At 43.5% G+C, this 22,409-nt stretch overlaps 1 protein-coding gene across 1 annotated transcript; it reads left to right on the forward strand.

The window, feature by feature from the left end:
- Positions 1-8,344: 8,344 nt before the first annotated feature.
- On the forward strand, positions 8,345-22,320 carry LOC119739901. Its single transcript, XM_038215028.1, has 2 exons — positions 8,345-10,385; positions 20,613-22,320. The coding sequence occupies exons 1-2, from the start codon at positions 9,345-9,347 to the stop codon at positions 20,625-20,627; spliced, it is 1,056 nt and encodes a 351-aa protein (XP_038070956.1). The 5' UTR covers positions 8,345-9,344; the 3' UTR covers positions 20,628-22,320.
- The last annotated feature ends 89 nt before the right edge of the window (positions 22,321-22,409 follow it).

Below are 22,409 nucleotides of genomic sequence, written 5' to 3' on the forward strand. Positions count from 1 at the left end.
TTGTGCATGCCTGAACCCAAGATGCGTGGAGAGTTAAGATTATCCATCAGTTACCCAAAGGCTGCATCTAAACTGGCTATTTTGAGGCTGAGGATTGGTTCTTGACTTGGACACATTTTACTAAATATCAGCCATAGAGAGGAACCGCCGTTTTCAGACAAAAGCCCTGTCCGCACTGGACTTTTTTTGGTCAAACTAACCGAGACTATGGGTACTTTTCCCATTTTAAGTCCAGTGCGGACAGCCTAGGACGTTTTCCTCTCAGTTACTTTTCCTGAGTCCAGCGGTTACTTTTACTGGCCAACTGCTGCCCAGGAAAACTTCCCACGCGCCCAGGAAAACTGACCGAGTCGCTTTTCCCGAGACGATTAGTCCAGTGCGGACAGTGCGAGTCGGTAAAAGCGGCTCAGGAAAGCGTACATCCGGCCCGAGCGCCCTGTTATGCATACAGAGACCGCACGAACCTGCACGTGCAGTGGCCGAACATTAGAAACACGCTGCGGTGTATTATCAAGTCCGAGCGGTAAAATCTCGTTAAAATATATATTTCAACGGACAAATACATACACAGAGAAGAGAGATCACATTCTGAGAATTAATTTGCGGAAATTCTCTTTCTCCACCGATGTATGTTATTTTCTACGATCCAAATTCGTCCTGATACGCTACTGTAGTCATGCACGGAACATCATGGTCCGGTACCGTACGTAGGCCGTAGTCACTGGTTCCTGGCCCACATCATAGCTTCGATTCTGTAAGCATGCGATGGGAACCAACGAATACTGATGGCACTGCTGCCGCACGGAACATCGTACAGCGGCATGGCTTCGACGACGTGCATCACAAATGCGTCAGAATTATAGGCCCTTTCGTCAAGATTTAGCGTGTCAAGATGAAATAATATCGTGTAAACGATTATGTTATGCATGCAAATGGCGTGTGTAATATTACTGAGCGTATCGGTGGCTGAAAATGTGATCGGCAATTTGTTTTCTGCGTACGGTGAGTCATTATACTGACACTGTGACAGCTCGGTTACTTCTCCCACGCAGTCGGGGTAAAATTTCCCGTGTCGAAAGTCCAAGTGCGGACAGTGGTCACATTTGACCATTTTTCATTTTACCATCGTCTCGGTAAAACCTTCCAAAAAAAAAGTCCAGTGCGGACACGGCTATAGCCAAAGAAGGTTTTGGAAACATTGATTCCATTTCAGCTTTGGCTGCAGGAGATTAAAGGCCTTGAAGTGGGGGGGGGGGGGGCAGATGCGGCTTTGCCAAGGTTCATGTCATGCTTCTGGATCAGGGTACATGTAGTTGTGTTTTAAAATAGCATGCACAATGGTTTCTCCATTGAAGGGGGCCTCGTGAGAGTACAGTGATCATCACGCGCCAAGATTGGGGTTAAGAAAAAAATTTAAGTCGTAGTTTTGCCTGCCACTATTAATAAACACAAGAGGGGGCTACATACATGTAAAATATCTGTCTGTACATTTGACTGCGGCTTGTAAATTCTGTACATAGCTTTGATTGAGTTTCTAATGTCACGCTGTCTCCATAGATGCTCAAAAATTGATGATAAATATTCATTGAATGTGAAAAATTTGTTCACAAAAACATAACGATGGATTCCTTTTGAATAAATACTCCAAGTTTGATGACTTCTCTCCAGAAGATGCAGTAAAACGAGGTTCTTATTTTATCCATGGAAAAAGCCTGAAAAACAATATGTTTTATCAATCTTTCCATCTTCGTAGAACTAGAATCATTTCCTGTGTATTCTCATTTGTCTTTAAGCTGAAATCTTATTGAATATAAATTGTGAAAAAAATGTTTGTGTAAGCTAAACAAAAGTCAGGCAAATTGTTTACATGTTATACATGTAATAAAACATGTTTTGGTTCAGTGAACAGTGTTATAGTGATGTGTTTTACTGTGTTGAGTGACATAATTGCTGGAAACCTATTACACTTCTCATAGGTGTTTGTTTGTTTTTTTGGGGGGGAGGTTGGGTTTTTATTATTTTTGTGTTCGATGTCCATTTTTTTTTTTTGGGGGGGGGGGAATAAATTGTTTTAATTGTGCCATTTTTCAACCTTGGTGCCGTTAATAGAAACACTACTTAATCGCAGATGTCCTTTTATAATTTGGTTTGGCCAGAAGAGGCCTACATAGTACATATTCTCCATGTTCACCTCCCCATATCCGCCAACATTCAGCACTTTTTTTATATTTTGAAGGATTCAGGCAAATTTGTATCATTGTCACATTTTACAGTATCTTAACCGTGGAATGGCTGTTGAAGGATTCAGTACAGAGTATTTCAGTGCTTCTTTGAGGATTTAAAGTCGAATTTGCTATATTTTGAAGGATTCAGACATGTTCTTTCGCAAACTCAAATTTTGGTTTGGAAGTAGTATTGGTTTTGATATATTGGTAGTTTTTTTTGGGGGGGGGGGGGGTGGGACGGTGGTCACCACATGTTTGTGTATTCCATCTAAAATTTCGTCTTTATATTTAAAAAAAAAATTGATCAAAAATACTTGACGGCGATTCTACCCACGCTACATGACAGGCATAGTCCAAGTATCACCCTCCGCCAAGTAGCGAACCGGCAATAACTGTTCTTCCTCCCCTCCGATCCATTCTCGTGCCTTTCGCTCCCCCACAGCGTCGCAGGTGTGTCACATACCCGGGCCACATCAACTCTCCCCCGGGACACGTGGTGAACAAACACCGCAGTGACGGTTAAAAAACACGGGGGGAGAGATATTCTATCCTGACCATAGATGCCGTTTTATGTTCAAGAAAAAGAAACGAAGACCAAGCTCCGGGCATAGCGAAATCGTTGGCGCGCGCTGACTCCGCTAAATGTTTGTTCAGCGCCGGTGTGTGAAACCCAATTTATGTCTTAAGTTCATTGTCTCTTATATTGCTAGAGAGCAGGTGTTTTCCTCGAGTCCCTGCCGATTTTTTTTTCTTACTGTCTTTCCTTCGTCGTCTACTTACCTCATCTCTACTGTTCCTGGTCAAAACTGAAGAGGGGCGCTTGAAAACCTTTTATCGGTGGAGACTGTAGAGTGAGTGGAAAGGGTATTGACCGCTGGCAGCTTTTGCGAATTGTTTGCTGTTTGGTGGAAAATATTGACGGGTTGGATTCTTTTCTAATTGAATTTGAAAGTCCCTCTTTCTTAACAGAACATCCTTGTGGGTTCCAGTTCCATTGTATCTTGTGGCCCTATCAATTGATGCAAAATGAAAATCTGGTTCGTACTAGCCTACGCCACGGCTGGAAGAATTAGAACGGACTAATCAGAATAATGTCTTTTTTCTTCAAAACCGTCCCATATTTTTGTTTTATATTGTTTCTCTCGTAAATTCTTAATTTCCCGAAATTCATGTTATCAATGCGTACGGAGTGCTGTTTTAAATAATGAGCTTGATACTTTTATTAGCGACACACTGGCTATAAATGCGCCATGTATTTTTGATTTGAATGTTCGGCCTAACTCACACAAATTGTGTGACGATCGCTGAACGGTCTCATCTGCGCGTCATCAGGCGGTCAAGCATGCATAATTATCGCCGAATCTGCATAAATAATTATGAAAGCCGTTCGTGCCTTCCTCGGACTGTAAAAAGCAAAAAAGACCACTATCATAGAGCGCCCCATTGGTAGAAAGAGACATGGAGACATGACTTTTGAGGGAAAACTTCATGATGCTGTATCGACTTGAGGACTGAGACGAAACGCTCTGCAGTTCTGTTGTTTTACCCTTGCAGGAGGCGCCGCTGCGCTATTACCTTACGGACGTCTCCAGACTTTTCGGCAATTCTATACCTAACATGCCCGTGGGCATTAAGGGAAAAAGAAAATGCTCTAAAAACTGAGGGAAGAAGACTTCCACAAAAGAGCAAATATTGACTTTGTTTTTGCTCTTTTGAAACTTAAGCCGGACAGAAGTATAAAGGGTGTCCTGACTTTGCCCTTGATTTACACAGTGTTTAGAACTCAATATGGAGTTTGTTTTTATTTTGGGTTATTTTTTAAAGAGAAGCTAGTCACGTGATTACCGGCATGTTGACACGATTGTCCAAGATGGCCGTTTTTTTACAAATATGAAAAAATCTGAACTCAAGCGTGTCAGGATTAAATTGTCAATCTTTGATTTCATTTCAATCAAAAGAGGGCGCTATTACGAGTCGGCCTTTTTATGCTTTTATCTGCGCTTCAAATCGCTAGGGGAGACTGTTGTGAAATTTGGGTCAAACTGGCTTTTCTTGCGCGACTAAAACAATAGAGGGGAACAAAAACGAATCTGGGAAAAGTTCATTTCAACCAGAGAGTATTTTTACCTCATTTTATTCAGTGCGAAGGGCATGAATCAGGGAGGATACACCGCAAATTGTCTCTTGATAGCGATAACTCATGAAATTCAGATAGACATACATCCCATGGGTTTTGGAAAAATTACAGCGTTCACACTGACTAAGGCAACCTGCTACCCCATGGGATCTAGACACCTTCTGTCAGATGAAACGTGAGAGTACACAGCGATCATTCCCTGACCAGAGCTCATGCCTCAAATTCATGAAAAAATAAAATTCCAAATACGCCTCGGTGAATTAAACAGTAGCCTGCAAAAATTAAAAAAAATCTCAGAATTTTGGGAGGAAATGTGTTCTAGTCACGTAAAGGGTAAAACCTGCCATCATATTAATGATGCGCGATAAATATTGCAACGCGGTACAGCCGTGGAAGATTTCAGCGGTGCGGGGAAATCTCAGCAGCCCGTGGGGGTTTAGGTGACGCCCGACCGGTCCGGAGGTGCCACCCTCACGTCCCGTACTTTGATTGCTTGCCTGTTTAACTTGCACGGGGGTGCGTCGCGCGTGAGGGGACGGACGGAATATGAAAAGAGGCGACTGGGTGGAAATATCGTTCACTTTCAGCGCAGCCTTATGTTTTCCCTTGGTTTAGGGTTGTTCGTGCGTGCACACTGTAAAAATGTAATCATCGTGATAAATAGATGTGACCAAGCCAAGACACTGCAAAAACTGCCCTCTTAAACTTACACTATATGGAAGAATGGTTCAAAGTTCGCTACACTTAAGTGTCTGATTGCTCTGTGTACAACAGTAACATGTTTGTTTTTAATATTGGGGACTGTTTCGGGAGACGCAATGCGGGATAGAACCTTTGCATGGCAGCCATCTTGGAGGTATTTTGCGCCACATGGATACGCACGAGTAGACCTTGCGTTCATTTACTTTTCACGGGATTAAAATGAAGGGTACCCCATACCCCCAAGATGGCTGAAGGTATGCAAACGGTCTAAAATGGTTCTTGTGGTCTGCTGCACCAGACTCTTCACCCAATGAAGATGCAGCATTCTCTTCAATTTTGAATTTGAAAGAAACAAAAGTTAATTTACACTAAAATTCTCGAAGACTACTTTAACAGCTGGTGCTCCTTCAACAAATGACATGAAAATAATTTATCTTATTGAATCGATTGCACAATAAAGGCCAAAACTTCAGGTCTGAGCTTTCCGTGGCATCATTCGTATTCTTTCATTTCCCGATGACAAAATACACACGTGCGCTTGCTTGGAACATGAATATACGAAGAGAGAAAAAAATATGGCTAGGCCATGAATCAATGTCTGTATGCACGGTTCAGCATCGGGCGGTTTTATGCACCCAACTCGGCAACCTGATCCATATTTTTGCTCCGAGCTACTCGGACTAGCCGGCCGGAGCATTGATTATTGGTCCCCCTTGCTCCTCTGCCCTCCCGCGCCCGGTGCGGCCCGGGTAGGGAGAGGAAAGAGGGCTCGGGTGTCGCCTTGATGATGTCGGAATTATGACCATGAGATAGTTTGAATAATATTGCCTGGGAGACCGACTATATGTCTTAGATGCTGTTCTGGCTGATGATGGAGAGGTTGAGTTGACCGATTAAGTGTTTGTGAGAACACGCGTGTGAGATAAACTGAGGGGGTTCTTGGAGGGGTGAGTGAGAGGCCAGGGTACAGGCAAGATACCTCCCAGATATGAACAAATTGTGGTTGTCCACACGCTATGTCATACAAACCTGTCCGAGACGGGACAAGTCATTTTGATGATGAGCTGAAGAGGTTTTTTTTTCTTTCTTTTTTCCCCCATGCCTAAGACTTTCATGAACATTTGCACAGTAAATAAGGACTTCAAAAAAAAAGAGGAAGTGGACAGAAGATTAAAAATGTATCAATCAGTTTCCTCATGATGGAAACAGTCGCCTGTGACAAAAAGCATAATATACGTATTTATTAATTCGGGGTCGGGGGGGGGAGGGGTTATTGCTGATTGGTCCACAGACTAAGAATATTGTGAGGGGTGGTAAAAGCGACCTCCTGTGTTTGTATTACAGCGCCCTCTTGTACGTGAGTGCAATGAAACAAAATGTAATTGTAGACCCGTTTGTATGACTCTTGCAGTGGCGTAGCTAGGACTTTTTGAGTGGGGGCACGGGGGGGGGGGGAGCATCAGAATATCATGGGGGCACATATCGCAAACGTCCTATTGCAGTTGTTCCCAGTTGGGCCCCATAATGCCTCGCTATACATAAGAAATTGTAAACAGTAAGTCTTTGGCTAACTGAAAAAAATACAATTTACAAAAACCTTTTGGTTGGGGAGAAGGAAATGAGGCATTATCAGTATTTTGGTGGGGGCACCGGGGGGGGGGGGGGGGCACGGAAAATTCACATGCCCCCCCCCCCCCCTTGGCTACGCCACTGGACTCTTGACAAGCAGTATAACTTTAACCAGCTGTTGTTGAGCTCTAAAGGTGAAAATCAGATGATGAGGAAAGTTTTACCATGGCCAATGTCGTTGTCACTGTTCCCCTTATTTGATGGCGCCACCTAGCGTCCAACAATGACAATCTCCCATTAAAAAAATCCATCATAAAATTAGTTCTCCAAAATAATCACATAATGTTCTCCCTGGCACCGCATCTAGCATAAATCGTTTCTAATCATTTTAATTCCATCGTCCTGAATAATTGTCGTTGGTTTCCTCGCCCGGCTTAACACAAACTGTGGACGAAACGCCATTCAAATCAACTGGTAGACTGGTACCCGCTATAAGAGAAATCCTAGGTGTTGTATTTCATCATTGAGTGATATCAAATTCTCCTAGATCTCAGATTTGAGTGGTGGCCCGTGCCTATTGACTTCGCTCAAGAGGCTTCGGCAAAATCCGTCCAAAGGCGCAAAATTAATAAATGAATTGAAAAATGTAAATAGATGTACTGTCTGTTTACGAACAGAACAAGAACATTTCGTGGGATATTAACTATTGATATATGTGTAATATAATTAATATATATTATGAGTTGGAAAAGAAATAGCAGTTTTTTTGTAGTTACATGATATGGTTTTTTTTTAATATCTTGAAAACACTCACAAACAATATCATGACGTCACTTTACATATCATGGCGTCAATTTACATTTACCTAATTTTTTTTAAAATCAAAATGGAGGAACATGATGACTTTGCTATTTCCTTGAGTCTATTTTGCAGCGAATATTATTTTTTAATTCAGAAATCACATCTGTATCTGTATTTTATTATAATCACCTTAGGATCGATATTACTTCGTCAGGGGTAGGCCTAACAGGTCACAGGGTACTGAATGAAAAACAGCCCTCGGGTATTTATATGCATCAGTTGGACCCGGCTGGTCTGCACGCTTTGAAAATGCATGCACCGAGTCCCCTTCCATGTTCATAATTACAAGGAGAGTCGATATTATGCCCATACGGTTCGCGATCTCATGAAAATTGAGCTGGCGCGCTATTGATTTTGATTCCCATCAACGGTTATGATTTCTGCTCATAAAATGCGGGTATATAGCCAAGCTCCCGGTCGACCTGTGTAAGCTGTTGAAAATCAGAACGTGTTTCATATTTTTATGGCTTTCACTGAGGGGGAATATTCAATATAAACAAGTGTTGTTGCCTGGATGAGAGAGCTGATAAAGAGGGGAAGAGTGGGAAAAGGGACGGGGGAAATAGATTGCAGGTCGATCGAAGGTTGAGCAGCATCAGCAATTGTAGCAAACAGCCCGACGGCGGGTTCTGTTTACTCTGCACACGGCAAATATTGTGTAGATATCGGGTCCAGGGCATTGTCAGCGAATAGCGCCCCGTGGACGGGGCCCCGCGCCTAGGTTTTTGATTGCTTACTGGTTGAAGCCAGCCAGCCAGCCAGCCAGCGCTAGCCTGCACAGGTGGCTACAGGCACGAATGCTAATCACTGTCAAAAGCAAGCGACAGATTGAGGCGATACAATCACGATAATAAGGCGCGGATTATGCACTGCCATTAAACACAATATCAGCGCGGTGGCCCCTCTGTACAGCTGACATCTGGTTGAGCCGCAGAACGTGCTCGCACATGCGATTGTTGTAGATCACTGCGTGTGTGTTCATGTCTGCTATGGGAGTGTGTGGTGTAGGTAATCGCTGGGAAGCTATATAAAAGGCAAGGACAGACGAGCCACCCAAAAACATCTTGCGAAACGCTGGCTGCATTATTATTTGCAAGCCTAGAGGTGTAACATCATCGAGAAACCTCACAGCTAACCCGGGCGAGCACAAGTGCACATATAAACACTGCGGTCGGCTTCACACAGAGATTTTTAGCAATCTCTTCATTTAGTTTTTCCCAAAGAGCTCTATGGTTTTTCGAATTTCATTTTCCGCAGGAATGTGATAATCATCGAGGCGTTCACATTTGGAGGTGAAGTCGTTCACAGCCACCGCGAAGGTTTTATGATTGCAAATTGAAAAGAAGTAGAAAACCTCAGCGGTATTTGATGATGATGATGATGAACCGACGGACGGAGTGAAACCCTACCGAGTTGTGTCCACAAGTTGGACGGCTGAACCAGGTGTGCTCGGGTTTCCAATGCTAGAACAGGCGATCGTTTTACTCCGGGGCAAGTACTGTGTGTGCGTGTGTGAGCACACCTAGCGGTAATCGGCCGGAGATTACATCCGCATATTACGCATCGCATTAGGAATTCTCGGAGCCTCTGAACATCTGGACTGTCTGGCTTGAATTGGCTCGTGTCGAGTGGCTGGCCAGGCGGGCTGGATTACTCCGTAACTGTACGCTGTGTACACACATATCACACGCACACTCGGCTCACAGCAAGACATGATGTAGTGGAACAGTGCTACGCGGTGAAGAAACAAGATAGTATTCCGAGGAGAGAATTGATCAAGAGGCTGGACATTTTATCCTGTAAATTAGGTGTGTTTCTGTTGTTTCAGGGACCATCCTGAGTTAAAGACAATGTCTTGGGAAAAATCGCCAAGCCCTGACGGGCATCACCAGGAGAGAGGAGAGGGTCGCTCCACGAACCCATCTGAAGAGAGGAGTTGTAAGGAGGAACAGGACTCCAAATCGGGGCAAGGTGGATGCAGTAAAGTAACCCTCTCGAGTGTTTCCCCCGTCGGTTCCAATTCGAGACGCAATAAACGGAAGCAGAGCGAGCCCAGACGGCTCAGCACGAGTAGCCTCGTGGTCAAGGAAGAACCTGCGGACGCTCCGGACCACCCAGATGACCAAGGCCGGCTGACCGCTCCAGGATTGACCATCGAGACCGAGGACGATTACCGGTGCGGTGTGATCATAGACCGGCGTCGGTATCAACACCAATACCACCTGGGTGGTGTGGAGGAACTGATACCGGAGAATGTGTTGTCCTTACAGGGTCACACTAGCAGGGCTAGTAACTCAAGTGAAGACAGTCAAGGGTCGACCGCAACCTCCCTCCCCATGCACTCTGTGATGATGTACGCTAGAGGTAGCGGTGGTGATAGTGGTGGTGGGATGATCAGCGATGAAGCTAAGAGTGACTTAGATGATGCCACGGGGTCTCAAGGTACCTGTGCCGACTCTCCGGAGCTTATGATGGAGGAGGGCGAGGCGATGGACGGTGATAGCAGAAGCAGCCACGCTGAGGGTGCCTCCCCAGACTCCGGTGCGAGTTCCTCCCGCGGCGGCTCCTCATCCACCCGCTCTAAGAAGACGTCTCGGTCTTACAAGAACCTGAGCCGGTCCCGTCGGATCGTTGCCAACGCACGAGAGAGGAACCGAGTCCACACCATCAGCGCGGCCTTCGAGGGTCTCCGGCGGGCTGTCCCTTCCTACTCCCACAACCAGAAACTCTCCAAGTTGGCTATCTTGAGAATCGCGTGCAGTTACATCTTAGCTCTGGCTAACTTAGCTGATATGGACTATTCTCCAGATCATCAGCAGATGTCTTTCAGCGATTGCGTGGACATGTGCACGAGAACACTCCAGTCGGAAGGGCGATCAAAACGAAGAAAGGTACAGACCTAGGTTATTCTAAGCTCTAACTTGCTTGTCAAAAGAGGCAACACATCCGGACGAATCCATGGGAAACTAAATCTGATATAAAAGATTTGAACTTTAATAAACCACTGTCGTGAAGCAAAGTAGAACTTTATTGGTCGATCAAATACCAATATGACTTTGTTCGCAAGTTGTTTTAAACAAACAAAATAATTTTGGCATCGAGAACCGAAACGGGTACACTTTCTCATGGAATCGACAACTTGTCACTTTTGCAAACAATGGCATTAAACCCACATCCACTGTGTCTCCATTCCCATTGTACACTCAACAAACAGAATCGTTTTAAAAGCCGCCATTACCCGTCAATTCGAAACTGTTCTCCATTATCTTGGACGCTTTTAACTGGCTATTATGCGCTGTATGGTAAAGCACATCGCCCTCTATCGGTCAATGTGAGAAAGTTTATTTGATTTTTTCCCATGCCTGTAAAAGATATGAGGTTGTTTGGAGGGCCTTGCTGTCTTAAAAAATAAAATAAAAAATCTACAGGGCAATTTGGGATTGAAGTTGCTGGTTTATCACCTTTTAGTTTAATTATGTTAATGGAGCCTCTTAGTCATGTTAGTTTTAAATTAGGATTTATAAATGATTATGCTATGTCCGAATTGGCTTGGCTACGGCTTGAAATTGCACACGAGTCTATGGGAAGTGGCTGCAACGGCTACCATAGACTCATGTGTAATTTCAAGCCGTAGTAAAGTAATTCGGACATGGCTAAATGTGCACAGCTGCAATCAGCAGGGAAGGAGGCCGTCAGAAGCAATGCCAAGAATACTGGACATTTTAGCCCATTTTTGTCGAGCAACCATTTTTAAAGCAACTCCACAAAAGTGCCCTAGATCGATTGCATACAGCAGCCATTTTGGAGGTGTGTTTTGTTATGCTAACTCATTAACACTGAATGCACAAAGAGTCTACTCGTGCGTATCCTTGCTGAACAAAAGCACACACCTTCAAGATGGCGCGATTGCAAACGATCTATGCAGCAGATCGTCGTGCATTTTGCCATGTTTACACACAAAAGGGGCGTGGCGGTGGGCCGTTTGTCAATCTGATTTGCCATGACTGTGTCAAAGAACAAAAGCAGGAGTTGAACTCTCTCTGTTTGCTCAAAACTCCCACCAACCAGCTGTTTACAACACGATTTGGCTGGTCTTTGGAAACACTCGTCAAATCATTGTCGATGATTGACTCTTTGAACTTGGGACGGCACAAAGTGATTACAATAATTGTGTCGGTCTGGCTTCGCCGTACCTACAGTGTGATCGTGTTATTAACTACCCGCGCCGCTATCATGAATGCGACGCGCCTAATACCACCGCACTGGAGCAGATGTTAACCCTCACGCCGACGGAGAGAAATAAACCTACATTTATTAGTTTTCCCGCGAACAATGGCTGATGGCGGGAAACGACCTTGGCAACAAATGCCTTTTGTCGTGTTGGTTTTTTTCTTCCATCGGCGGCCTGGGCGTAAATTTAATTGTGCGGGGATGAATGTGTTGAATGCATAATGTTCTCTAATTCGAGTACATATCGGTCATTATTAATGAAGCCATCGCATACGCTTTGGATGACATTATTTCGTAATTTCGTATGTAAATCGCCCTATTTTTTTAATGGCAGAATGTTGCCTAAAATTGATTTGAAAATCACCCCCTGAAATTAGTGTACAAAATTGTTGCCGCGTTTCAGTGTATAATTTATCAAATAAATTCAGCAACAATAATAGGTTTCGCGAAGATTTGGGCAATTTGTTTTTAATGACATCCTTTTGAAATTGGCTTCAGTTGTACGCAAAACGTTTTTATCCTAATGCACATTTTAACGGCACAACAAACAAAATGAATCGCAAACATTTCCACACTAGATACCTGTTGAGGTGTGGAGCCAAACTATTTTACATTTCACAATTCATACAAACCCGAAAACATTTCACATGCCAGATATCGCCTTAGTGTTGGGTTTTAATTCATGCAGCTACCTTGTTCGTATTTGTTTAATTCGGCCATCTGACGACAAACAACAAACGCGATCTGCCATCATGGAAACCCAATATATCACGAGACCTGATTAATTCGAGGTATTATAAACTATATTCCGCCACCGGCGCGCCCGGAATGTGCTTTCGATTCGAAATCGGTCCATGGGGACATAAGACCTTTTTGCTGGGGGTTGGTCCCGGCGATAACTTCCAGATTTTCGCGCTGTATATTATTTTATGACAGAAAACATGACTAATTTGCATTGTGTGCGGTTTGTCTCTGCTGATTGTGGCGACCTTTAGGGTTGCGAGTCTGGACGTGAACGAAAGGAAAATCGACCATAAATTTTGTGCAAGTGTTATTCGGGAGTTTCGTTTGTCGACGTGGTTTTGTGACTCCGTGTCTTGTATTCCATGCCGTGTTGGTGGGGCGTGGAGTTTGACTTTGTTTAAAATATACTTGAACTTGTAAAACGAATCATGTGCGTATAGATATTATGTGCCGGAACCCCAACCATCGTGACCCCACCCCACCCACCCACCACGCCCCTGTAAGGTCTGTATAAGGATTTTTCCAGCTGCCTCCCCCACCCCACCACTACCCCTTTCAGAATCAACGTACTCTGCTTCATCAGCATCACGTGATCAACACACTGATGATCACGTGACATTTGATGTTGCGTATTGTACTCTTGAGCACATTGCCACCTGAACATACAGAAAATATTTCAGAAGCATTTCAAGAACAAACGGGAATATAAAACTGTCGTCAAAAAGATTTATATTTCGCCATTCTGTTCAGGGCTATATGTTATCAGCCATGTCAAACATGCTCTGAATGATGTTCCTTCTGGATTATGTCCATTCAATAACGGTGAAGGCCTAAAACTGCATTCCTTCATTACACTGATTAAATAAATTAAGCTTAAATGCGTCAGGTTTACGTACATTTGTACATTTTCATGAAAATGTCGTCAAAGAAAAACACTGAGGGTGGCCGGATATGTAGTTTTTCCCTCCACATTGTTGATAGACGTTTTGACACGCACAATTCGCGTGAACGCACACTGAATCAAGCATGCGTGGATTTATATCAAAACTGCAATAAATAATTTGTGACAGAAATGTGTCTCGTCGGTTACGAAATGTTTTGTGAAAATCCTTCCTTTCTGTGAATCACTTGTACAGTGATTGCCATCTTTGTATACGGGTTCCTGTATTTGGTTGACATTGACAGCCTCTGATAGGGCCTACGCCGAACACGAGCTGACCCTTCTTATTAAATTCAGAGCAAACACTAAATCGCTAGTTCTCCACTTAGTCAACCCTGCATAACTTTCCCTTTTCCCCTTTCACAATCGTGAATCACCGAACGACCTACACATTCACCCTCCTTCTCTTGGAGCTAGTGACGGGTGACTGATGCCAATTTGTCGGCCGGGGTCGTAGGGCCAAAGATCGGTCGCGCCACGAACATTCGTCAGTCGCCGAGAGAACTTTACTCCGTCAGGAAAAAAATAACACCACTGATACAAGTAACATTCCATATTGCAAGTTTTGGATCTTTACGTACGACCCTCTCGACAGAAATTAAATAAACAAGGACTGTTTTATTTCCCCAAGGTTCAGCAGCGGTACCGCAGCCTGGCGAAGAAGTAAATAAAGAGACCGAGAATTTGATAGGGTGTCGGGTGATGGAATGGGTACTTTTCAGGCGTAATGGGGGCCAATGGGTGCGCTACAAAAATGTGTGGGGTGAGTCTGGAAGGTCAGTGACTGGTACCACCTGTGAGAGTGATTGTTTCGAGTGATGATCAATTATTGTATTTTTTGGCTGGGAGTGGAGTCGTCAACTTTTGGGGGCGATAACTGGCGGCGACAGCGGAGTTACGAGCTTAGAAAACCCAGTTTACGGATGTTTGAGCACGGTATGCAACTTAGGAATCCTGATTATGAGATTGGTTATGTGCTTGAGAGAACCTTATTCAAATCACCCCTTACAGAATCAGCAAACGTGCTCTAATTGCCACTTTCAATCATCGATAAACCTTTTAGTTTTTTGCAGGTCGTATCTCTGTCATTTTTGGGTGATATGATTTCCGGGGTAAACAGGAACCATTGCAACTGTACTTCCACCTGCAAATTGCGATAATAGGAACTGTGTTCTACCCGAGGTTGCAGTATGCCTACGGCTGTTCATGGTATCATTACAAGTTCAACATGTTTGTGACATCCGGGTATGGGGTTTCTAGCCACAAAACAAACTAACCACCGAAAACTGTGTCGGTGATTTCCTTTTCCGTTCTTGTGGAAAGGAACACTATATACTTTACTGGATTTTGGACAAGTGTTACACTAAGATAGTGTGCATCAACAACCAAAACCCATTAAGGTTAAAAATATTCAAGTTCTTGATCGCAGGGCCTAAGGTTCTGTGAAAATCAAGATATAAAAACATCTTGCAATCAACTTTTCTTATCAAAGACTTTTGCCTATATTAATGTGTAGGCCCTATATGTAGCTTCATATCGCGTTGTCGATATCGCAATGCTTTGATAGAGAATCCTCGCGATAATCGAATCGGCGGTAATGCGATAATATCGCACAAGCATTACTCTGCTTACCCCTATATCAACGTTAAAATAAAATGCAGGAAAAAATAGCAAAAGAACTGTTCCCTTCAACACGTGGAACAACATGGAAAAAAATTCTCCAGGATTACATTACGAAAACTTGTCTTCCAAACTGAAGTTACAAGTTGGTACCTTGGCTTTGGTGCATACTTCACCAACGGGTTGGCGTTTGTCAACGGGATTTACAACTCGGAATAACAGTGAACTTTTGTGGGGGGTGGGGGTAATATCGCAAAAAAGCCCCAGGCACTGCAGCCGTTCTACCGCCAAGAAAAATTGCCCGGAGTGCTGCAATATCGTGTGAAAGTCCCGCTGGTGTCACGACAAGTTGCGACTTCAGTTTCCCCTCACAAACATCTGACCGGCTGGGAGCGCGTTTGTTCGGCCGTGGTTTAATGCACTGACACGGACCCCGCAAAACGTGACCGGTTGCTGGCGAGCGACGGCGCAGCGGGGGACGCGATAAGTCCAGGTGTTTCGTGTGGAACTGGGAAAATATTGCCACTTGAAACCACGTCAATAATTTTTTTTTTTTGGCTCGGGACTGGGGAAAGCGGGGGAAATGCTTTGTCTGGAGTGGCTGAAGTGCAGTGCATGTAATTTATTTGGCTTCGCAGATTGCATATCCAAGGTGACTTTGGGCCGATAACCAGGTTCAAAATGCGCGCAAACTTTTGCGCACTAAGTGTGAAGTCACTGATACATACAAGTGATGGATTTTATTTGTACTTCCGTAAGTCTTACGAACTATGCAATAATGTTGAGTTTTCAAGTTTATAACAAGGCACCTAACCTCAAACACAGATTCCATGCACGCACATGGTGCTTTGCTGCCAAATCCTAACTTCAATATTTTGGAATTTACAATCGCAAGCGAATAACTCAAATTTTAGGGCAATATGCAACATTTCCCCCAATTTTATATTCATATAAAATTGGCGCTAAATCTGAAATCTGTCGCCCCTCAGGCAATAAATGCATAGCAACCCTTCCTGGTCGGTCCCCAGACTCCCCTGGGGATAACGCCACGACGATCCCCCATTACCTGTGTGGGTGGCCTAACTAACCACACCAGCTGTCCCGCGTGAACAGTTTCATAGTTGCCCGTTCACGTGATTATTTCGGGCCATCCTGCCTTCTACATGTACTTGTTGAACTTTGATGTGTACAAGGCGAAACAGCTGTCCCGCTGCATGCTAATTACACTAATTAATTGGTTTATGCGCTTACAGTGCACGTGTCCTCTAGACGCAACTTGAGACGCCCCACGTGCGGAAACGACTGTTTCATGTCGTGATTATCCAACATTGTCGTGTAGGTAAATGATTTCTCCCCTTGTTGTATGTTTTATACTTATACAATTGCCCTTTTCCGTCGATAAATTAATACCGTTCAACATTTCGAGTAATATTTATGACAGTGTCACAAAGTAATTTTTATCGGCAATTTTCTCTATAAAATGAGCTGTCAGCTTGACAAATAAACACGTTGAAATTGCTACAGTTTACGGACAAGGGCGGATCCGGGGGGGCCAACAGGGGCCATGCCCCCCCCCCCCCCCCCAAAAAAAGAACCCTTTTTTAAGGGATGACGCAATATAGGCAGGCACTGCGCACGTACACCACCATTTTTCCTCAAAAACAAATGGTCAAAGTGGTCAAAAATTGCCTCAGATCGCACCACAGAGCATCCAGAATCCATTTTTTTCGGGGCCCATAAACGGGCCCCGAACCAGGCCGAATTTTTTTGGACCCAATTTTGGGGGACCAAAATTTTTGTTGCCCCCCCCCAAAAAAAAAAACAAATTGTGTTCTGGATCCGCCCTTGTCACGGTTGATCTGATCATACACGATGGAAGCTGAAACCTGTAGATTCTAGTGACACACTTCAAAATCTATCTACTTTGTGCCAGAAAACATCAAACAGTCGTTGAGGTGAAGAATTCACCATATCGATCTCACCGTTATCCGTTGCACGGCAGGTGAAATTTCAAAAGTCAAAAGTGAACCCATCTCTTGATGACGTCTTTTTATGGTAATCCCAATGTATGCCCATTTTAGAGCATAGCAACAGTACAACGTGAAAGCACAATGTCCGAGTCGACATGACAACTTTTTTGGTAACCATGCTACTTCACCGCTGGAGAGTGCAATTACGACATTCAGGAAAGACTTCTTAACTTTCACCTTGAATGTCCAAAAAGTGCATACATCTGGACTTGTTCTTAAAGGTGTCAATTTTGAAGAATCTCAACACCTGTCCAGACGCACATTTCACACTTCGATTCCGCCACATCCAGATTTTCATGTATTATTCTCGCCATCGATTGGATTTTTTTGAGTGCTGATAGCCACGCCCCTTTAGTGCATGATATTCCTTTTGCGCATGTGCATTGTGCTTACCCAATCTACACCTGTCCACATTGCCGTTTCGCCCCCCCCCCCCACCCACCCCCTGCGGCGTGATTTTGATGCAATATAATTTTCATCTGTGAGCGGGCCCAGCGTGCGTTTTTTTGCGCGCGAACAAAAGCCGAGCGCAATTTCTCCCACCCCGAAAACTGATGTTGCGCCATTAGTCGTCATGACAACCAATTGGACGGACGGTCCAGATGTTTTTCCAGAGCGGTGGAAAAATCGTCGATAATGCGATGCCCGTGTAATGGTTGGCGAGGGGTTTATAACTAATACTATTAAGATAGGAACCAATGAATGATTAGTTGCGTCTCACACTGATGAAGAATGACATCAGAACTAGAAGAGATAGAAATGAAGATAGTTTGGGCGCGCTTTGACGTGAAATGAATGGCCGATAGCAGTCACGCGACCGGTACTCCATGTGTTTTGATTCCTTGGCACTTCCTGTTGAACTATCACGCAATCATTTCATTCAACAGCTGCGGGATTGAGTGATTAATGTTTCAGTCTTATTTCCAAAGAGTACAATTTTACTATGTCACCCATTGAAAGAAGAAATCAGTCGATAAAGAGTGAATCCTTGTTACATTTTAAAGAGTTTTTGCAAATTAGAGTGGAAACTGAACTTATTGACTGAATAAATCTCATTCGAAACGTCCTTGCTAATATCATTTGGATTGAGTAACTTTTCACTCAGTTTTATATCTACTAGCATAAACATAACTACAATACTCGGCATTTCGTATAGGATTGTGTTGTTGGCTTTCAAGTGTTTCTATCGATCAGTATTTTTTTATTGATAAGCCTTGTTATTCTTTTCCTGTCAATTCTGTATTCGTTGGTGTATGTTCTCTGATCACATAAAAGATGGCATCGAAAACCCGAACATTTCGTCAAGTGCAAATGGATCATGCGTTGGGTTTTGGAATCTACACCCACTTCCATTTAGCTGTAAAGCATTGCTTCACATTTTTGCTTAACAATTTTGACAATAAATTGCTTAACAAAATCACAAGCAATATAAGGCTTGTGATATTTTGGCATGTTTTAAGTTTTTGCTAAGCGGATATTTTTTTGTGCTTAGAAACGGTCGCGCTTAGCAGCTTCATATTCGCCCCCTGATTATTAGGGCCTATAAAATTGTGTGCGTGAATTAAAAAAAAAAAAAAAGATGTAAAATTAGTCGTGATTAAAATATTCCTCCGCCATTGCTTGTCACTTCAAACCGTCGCACAGGGACGGCGTGCACAGCTGGGAGTTGTGTGTCAGTGAAGAATGAAATCGCTGCAAACCTTGGTGTTTGGAGGAAAAAAAACCTTAATAATATTTCCGTGGCCCAGAGCAACAGAGTCAAGGGGAATTATAGGACGGCTTGCCTCACTCATTGTTTGCCTCCGCTTCGAGTGATTGATTGATTTAAGTTGGGAGCGCTTTCTAATTAAAAGGTTGTCCGTGCGCGGTTCGCGGGTGTTCTCGTGTGTAAATCATAGAGCGATCGATGTGCGTATCACCTGCCGCTTGATTGGCTGATGGCGGTCACGAGTTGTTATAGACTAAGCTTTGTGATTGGTCAACTGCAAAATTAGAAAGATGTTTTCATGTAGCAGGTCACGTCACTGGTCTGGTCAGTTCCATATCGTGTTTCTGTAATTGGTTGGCGGCTTTGTTTGGATATTAATTTTTTTGTGTGATCTGATGGGAGGATTATGTATATTTTATTATCCTGTCTTGTGATTGGCTGATAGCGAAGCCACGTGGTCATTGGAGGAGGTCATGGAGTCATTAATTTTGTTTACATTGATCCGTGTGATTGGCTTGCAGCATCGGAGTTATTGCATTACACAACGTTTCGTTCTTTAAAAACAAACAGTGGCCTATCATTGCTCACTTAATTATACATAGAGTAGACTGCACTTGCTTTATTTGCGTGCCGAAATCATCAAAAGTTCAAAATTCAAGAATAGGCACAGCGCACGCCGTAAATAATTTCATTCATCAACATGAGCCACAGTTGAACTGAAATCCCGAAATTCATGTTCCCCTGTATGTTCCCAATCTCCTGTCTCTACTCTCACTGTCTCGGTCATTATTCCCCCTTCTCTACTTTTCATCCCTTTCCACCTGTATCAGTTCATTCTAAGACGCCCCAGTGAGAGCCCCATCTCAAGTCGCATCTTTCAGCTCCTCAGATCTCCCTCTACATCAATATAACCGTCTTCTTTATTCATCAACCCCCTCGTCCTTTCTCTTCAATCCATTTGGAAGCGCTAGAAATTAATAAACGGCCCTTGCAATACCGTCATCATCACGCGAACAGCCGTGCGCGCTAGTCGGCAGGACGGTCTGCCCGTTTATCTCGCGTTGGGATCTGACCGTTGGGCGCGATCGGGGAGATTTGCTTGCGGTTGACCGGGCGCAATGCGCGGTGGGCCGAGGCAGCACGGCACGGTACGCTGGGCCAAAGAGCCCCGGAGATAACGAAGGAAGCTGATTCGATCGCCCCTCTTGCAGATGTGCAAGCTTTTGTCTGGCCCTGCCGACCCATGGGCGGGCCTTGGGGATCCTGGAAATATCCTCATTGTTCATTTTGTGATGAGACTTTTTTTAATTTGGAGATGGGACTTGCAGTGTATGGGGAAATGGTTATGGCGCGGTTGTGCTTAAGGCAACCTACTGTACTATGTTGCTGACATGATGCAATAATGGGAACAATGTTGTAGCGTATGTTGTGTGGCACTGGCATTCACTAAAGTGTTTCCAAAGCTTCTTGCGGCTCCCAAGAGAAAATGTACCCGCGCCGAAGAGTCTTTAGTTTGTCTATTGCGCCCTCTGTTGATGGAGGCAACAACAGCAAATCTGCAATTTGTCGATGTTTCAATATTCATTTTTTAAAAATCTTTGTGGTTATGGTTGTGTAAATGTCATCCTTCGACAGGACTTCCGGGAATTGCATTTTTGAATAGCCTTCCTGCTTACAAGCCATCGATTTCTTCTTGGGTCAACAAGGGGCAATTCACACCACAAAATGATGCCACTTAAAAGTAAATTATCTTTGGTTTTTCTTTCTGTTTCCTTCCATTTCCTCTTCTCCGTCTTCTCTGTCATATCTTCCCAACTTCCTTTTCCTTTTTTCCTTTCCAATCCAGGTTCCCATGGAATAAAGGTCGTCTTTGCGTATGCGCAGCCAAGCGCCAATGTTCATCTACCACATCAGCTGCCATTTTCGAGGGTTCTTCACACAAGAGGGCGCAATTTCAACTTAACGGAATACGGCGCTCCATGTTGCCCATCGAAGTAAATGTCTTGTTTCTTGCATCAGCATGGCAGTGGTTTAAGCGTTGTTTAGTGGCTAATTCTCCGGTTAGTCATGAGCATCATAACATTTGCGGCATCCAGCAGCACATTAGACTCGGATAAAGCCGTAAAACTGCCCATCGATCCCAAAGTGACAGTGATCCGCTGTTGATCATGCTTGCTTATCATACCTGTCATGGTATTATACGCCTTGGGTAAAGACTATGGATATATTCCCCTAGTAAACTACTTTCTTAACACCGAATCATTAGGTAATGCAGGACAATTTAATGACATTGCATCACCAACTCCATCATAGACTATTATAATAATAAAAATACCTGGTGGGAAAGAATACTAGTTTGGATAAGCTTAGATAACCGAGTCTATAACCGACTTCAGGGTTTTCTAAAGTTTAAAATTGTCACCTGTCGAGAGAAGAACACTGTGACTGCAATGAAGTACAGTGAAACGCCGCTATAACGAACACGATGGGGTCCACAGAAAGTGTTCGCTGTAGTGGTTGTTCGTTATAGTGATTGTGCATTATAAAAGAATATCACTATTTCGGGAGCCCGTGGGGACGTTCGTTATAACCAAATGTTCATTATAGTGGTGTTCGTTATATCGGCGTTTCACTGTATTACCTACATGTGTCTTTGCCAATCCATGTATCCAAGTATTCAAGTGATGCCACAACAAAAATGGAATGTGACTTTCCGAAATACCAAGATTGATTGTAAAACTGTGGTACAACAGAAAGCACGTTTGAAGGCCACGTGAAAACGAAAATACTGTTCAACAGTATTTGTCGCTCGTTCCCATTGTCCTTTATCTAAGGACGTGTTTTACCTGAATTTTTGAGCTCTTATATTGTTTCACCGCTGACCCGACATCAGCACTTCCCGCGAAGACAGAAAATGTCACCACGCATTGTCATGGCAGTAAACTACCCACAATGCTTTGCGACGTTTGCGTTTCCTCCTCAATTTTTGTAAAAGTTATAAGCAGTCAGTGGCACCCTTGAAAACAATGCTTTGCAACATTTGCGTTTCCTCCTCAATTTTTGTAAAAGTTATAAACAGTCAGTGGCACCCTTGAAAAGGTGGGGGGGGGGGTCGAATCAAAAATACTGTGGAACATGCCTCAATTTTCACTTGCGTTCTGTGGAACCTCAGTTTTACAATCATTCTCCTTGATGTTACAAATGTATGATTGGTGTAATTGGTAATAAGTCAAACGAACTGAACGATAAAATTTGATCTTAAAATGTTATGGTTAATTAGAAATTGTTTTGTAAACAAAGTCATTGGGTCTACTACGCAAACTCAGAAAAGACTCACCCTGCTCCCTGCTTAATCGATTGAGGGCGCTAAACAATTCTTTTACAAAGGTTTTTTTATTGCTAAACCAACAACTTCTGCCGTTTTCCTTGTCAGTATAACTGTCGATAATGTGAACTAAAATGTGCAAATATTTATACTAAGAATGATACTTAAAGCATTATTCGTAACGATAGTTGAGTAATAAATATATATCTACATCATGTGCTTTCATAGACGTGTTTCCAGTATCCTGTCGATTTTGTTAACCATGTCAAGTTGTTGTCGCCCTTCCTTGAATTTATTATTGAGTTTATTTTTGGCTTG

This window comes from Patiria miniata, unplaced genomic scaffold, assembly GCF_015706575.1.
Source record: "Patiria miniata isolate m_02_andy unplaced genomic scaffold, ASM1570657v1 HiC_scaffold_4, whole genome shotgun sequence".
In the NCBI taxonomy this organism is placed as follows: Eukaryota; Metazoa; Echinodermata; class Asteroidea; order Valvatida; family Asterinidae; genus Patiria; species Patiria miniata.

Excerpts from the sequence above, each read along its gene's own strand:
- LOC119739901 (XM_038215028.1), top strand. The coding sequence starts at position 9,345 with ATGTCTTGGGAAAAATCGCCAAGCCCTGACGGGCATCACCAGGAGAGA.